General features: G+C 38.3%; 1 protein-coding gene across 1 annotated transcript; it reads left to right on the top strand.

The window, feature by feature from the left end:
- On the top strand, positions 1–2,666 carry LOC107552258 (U6 snRNA-associated Sm-like protein LSm2). The gene is made up of 5 exons (XM_016234115.1): positions 1–68; positions 515–582; positions 683–713; positions 800–859; positions 2,225–2,666. The coding sequence occupies exons 1-5, from the start codon at positions 66–68 to the stop codon at positions 2,348–2,350; spliced, it is 288 nt and encodes a 95-aa protein (XP_016089601.1). The 5' UTR covers positions 1–65; the 3' UTR covers positions 2,351–2,666.
- The last annotated feature ends 815 nt before the right edge of the window (positions 2,667–3,481 follow it).

The raw sequence follows: 3,481 nt of genomic DNA, 5'->3' as shown, positions 1-3,481 counted from the left end.
CACGGATTGAAGAACACGGGGGCTGACATGCACCTTTAACGTTGGTTTGCCAATCCGCCAAAAAAATGGTAAGCGTTGTTATTTAGCAATAACGGTGCTTTCCGTTTAAAAAATAAATAAGCAACTTTGCAGCGACCAGATAAATCTGTTTGCAATATTTAAAATGTATTATTGATTACTGCTCACTGCTGTTGGTGAGGTATTAATAATGGCAGCGTCCTGCTAACGGCTAGCTAACCTGTCCAATCTCAAACTAATTTGTATTGTTATTCTTTTAATTCAATTGCAAATAGAAACAACTGCTATTGGCACCGGCTATTTTCTAATGCTTTGGTATTTGTTATCGAATAGAGTAATTTAGAGCCAAGGTAAACAGCTTTTGGTGGCTTCTCTCGTTGTGTATGGCGTTGTACTGTGTTTCACACCTTAAATCACCTTTTCACTCGTTTGATCATCTTTTGTACATATATCAGGCCTTAATTTGAATGTACCATTTCAACTTTTAATTCCTCAGCTCTTCTACTCGTTCTTCAAGTCCTTGGTCGGCAAAGATGTTGTGGTGGAGCTCAAGAATGACTTGAGGTAAGCGCTTTCCTTTTAATATGTCATGTACTTTTAAAATAGTATGTGCACAGTGTAATTTATGTGGTATCTCATTACATTCTGAATATCAACTTTGCAGCATTTGTGGAACATTACACTCAGTTGATCAGGTATGGCTGGACATTGCGCTTTATTGAAATGTAAGCAAATATTGAGTGAATTTAATTTCAAAATGAAACTTCTTCTCCCTTCACAGTATCTGAACATCAAACTGACAGATATCAGTGTCACTGATCCTGAGAAATATCCGCACATGGTGAGAACTTGTCAAAGAGTGTTCCTTGTTAAAGATTAGGAAGTGTTCGGACTATTTAAAGGGGTGGTTCATTGCGATTTCACTTTTTTAACGTTGGTTGGTGTCTAATGTTGTTGTTGAAGCATAAGGAATATCTGCAAAGTTACAACGCTGAAAGTTCAATGCAAACGGAGATATCGTCTTTTAAAATTCTGGCAGTTTAATGCCTACAAAAACGGCTGGTAGGGACTACAATGAGTTACTTCCCGGGTTCGTGACATCACAAACCCAGATAAACCCCGCCCTCGGGAAAAGGCAGCAAAGGGGGCGAGGCCTGCGCTGCTTTAGAGAAGAGGAAGAGAAAACTAGAGGTGCATGTAAAAATCTATTCATATATGAATCGCGATTCTGTCTTCTAACGATTCTAATGGATTCACAAGTTTCAAAATCAATGTTCTAAAGCAGCGGTTCTTAATACTGTTCCTCGCATCCCCCTGCTCTGCACACACTCTGCATCTCTCTCTCTCTCTCTCTCTCTCTCTCTCTCTCTCTCTCATTCAGCTCAGCTCCAACAATGAACTGTTACAATTATATGCTTATTTTCACATAGTTATGAGAAGCGTTATACATGGACGCGGTGCAGTTGCCGTACTGTATTAAAGCTTTAATCAGGATAAAACCGTATATTAAAAGCTAACAGAAGCAGTAGCATTTACAAATAACAGCGTATCTAAAAGTATGAGACAACAACAAACAAAAAACATAGGCCTACCATTAAAAGCCGTGCTTGCACAGGTTCTGCACGATCCTCTTCAATAATATCCTCTGCTTTTCAATCGGGCTCAAACTGATAAGCGATATTAACGAAGCAGTTGTTTACAATACATGTGTACAGCACATGCCGCCGAGGTGAGGGGCGGGACGTTTAGATGTGCGCTAGAGGCGGTTTAGCCAATCACAACACACTGGGCTAGCTAACCAATCAGAGCCCATAGCCAATTTCTGATAGGGGCTTCATTAAAGAAGGAAATGATCAGCCCGGTTTCTCAGAGAAGGGACAGAGAGGTGTGGAATAAAGGTAAATTATGTGAGAAATGATTTTTTTTTTTTTTTTTTAAATGAAGCGTTAACACATGTTAGACCACCCCATAAACACAATCAAGCCTAGAAAAAATCCAGTGAACCACCCCTTTAAACCTCGATCACTCAATAGATTGATAAACAGAATTAATACTTAAATAGCAGAAAAGAACACTTGTTGTCTGCCTGTGCCTATACCTCAGCCACTTGAGTCTGTCATGTATGAAATGTCATGTTGAGTTTAAGCAGGTGCTCAACCTTCAGGAGAACTATGTCTATATATGACTTTTAATTGTTTTGTTTTAGTTGTCGGTGAAAAACTGCTTTATCCGTGGATCAGTAGTGCGATACGTTCAGCTTCCTGCAGATGAGGTGGACACACAGCTACTACAGGATGCTGCACGCAAAGAAGCTATGCAACAGAAACAATAATGTTTACATTTGAGAATAGTTTTTGTAGGACTGTTCAGAAGCATCATCTGTGGAGCTGTGTATAATAATTGTTTTTTCCCCTACCTGAAGCATTTATGTAAAGTGTGGAATCTGGATTTTTTTTTTTTTATTATTTCCATTTTTACCTGTGTTGTCATGAGGCACATTACTGAGAGGGAATTACTTTTTTTCAGTTAGTAGTGGTTGTGTGCTTTTAATAATGGTTGGAAGGTTTTGTATTGCATCCAGATGACTTTTGTTTTAGTTAAGTTCTTCAGACCTACTAATTCAGGAATAAAGTATTTTCTTCCACTGTGCTTTTTGTTATTTTATTTCAACCATTGTTCAAAATCGCATTATGTCTGAGTAAGTACTTCTTTTGAATAAGTAATTATTTTATGAATTAAAAAGGTAATTTTGATGTCATGGGTCTCCAACCCTGCTCCTAGAGAGCTCCCGTCCTGTTGAGTTCGGCTTCAACCCCAATCAAACACACCTGCACCAGCTAAGCAAGGTGTTCAGGGTTATTTGATAATTACAGACCAGTTTGTTGGAACTGAAGTCTGCAGGAAGGTAGCTCTCCAGGCACAGGTTGCAGACCCCTAATATAAAACATTCATTTTTTTTACAGTGGTAAAATGATTTGTTTTAAATCCTATGAATGTAATCCAGACGTACAACATCTGTCGTGTTGTCATTGTCTTGTGACCAACCAGCGTCAGTTGGGTTGCATCCATGCCATTCATCAATCAAATCCTTTCCCGTGGCTTCATGGGATATTTAAGTGTCCATTGTATATGCACTTCAGAATCTCACTGTAGATTACTTTGACTACTGCTTTATGAATACTCTGAATTTGGACATGCAGCCAAAGTGTATGTTGCACAGCTTAAAATGTTTATATACCGGTTAAGGTGTAGGAACAGTGTGTATGACTAGTTAAATACGGGTGGGACACTTAAGTTTTTGTATTTAATGTTTATTTTTGCTATGTACAGTGTAGTGGAGTTCTGTGCCTGTTTTAAATAGTGAGGAGCGAAGTCATTTTGCATTGTGCTTTAAAAAATTAAACCTCATATGAGATCTTATTTTTAAATGATTTATTCATTCATCTTTATCACTAGGCGCTAC

The sequence above is a fragment of the Sinocyclocheilus grahami genome, unplaced genomic scaffold (genome assembly GCF_001515645.1).
Source record: "Sinocyclocheilus grahami isolate Dianchi unplaced genomic scaffold, SAMN03320097.WGS_v1.1 scaffold444.1, whole genome shotgun sequence".
Taxonomy (NCBI): Eukaryota; Metazoa; Chordata; class Actinopteri; order Cypriniformes; family Cyprinidae; genus Sinocyclocheilus; species Sinocyclocheilus grahami.
The sequence above is the reverse complement of the archived record's forward strand: the minus strand, read 5'-3'. Positions and strand labels throughout refer to the sequence as shown.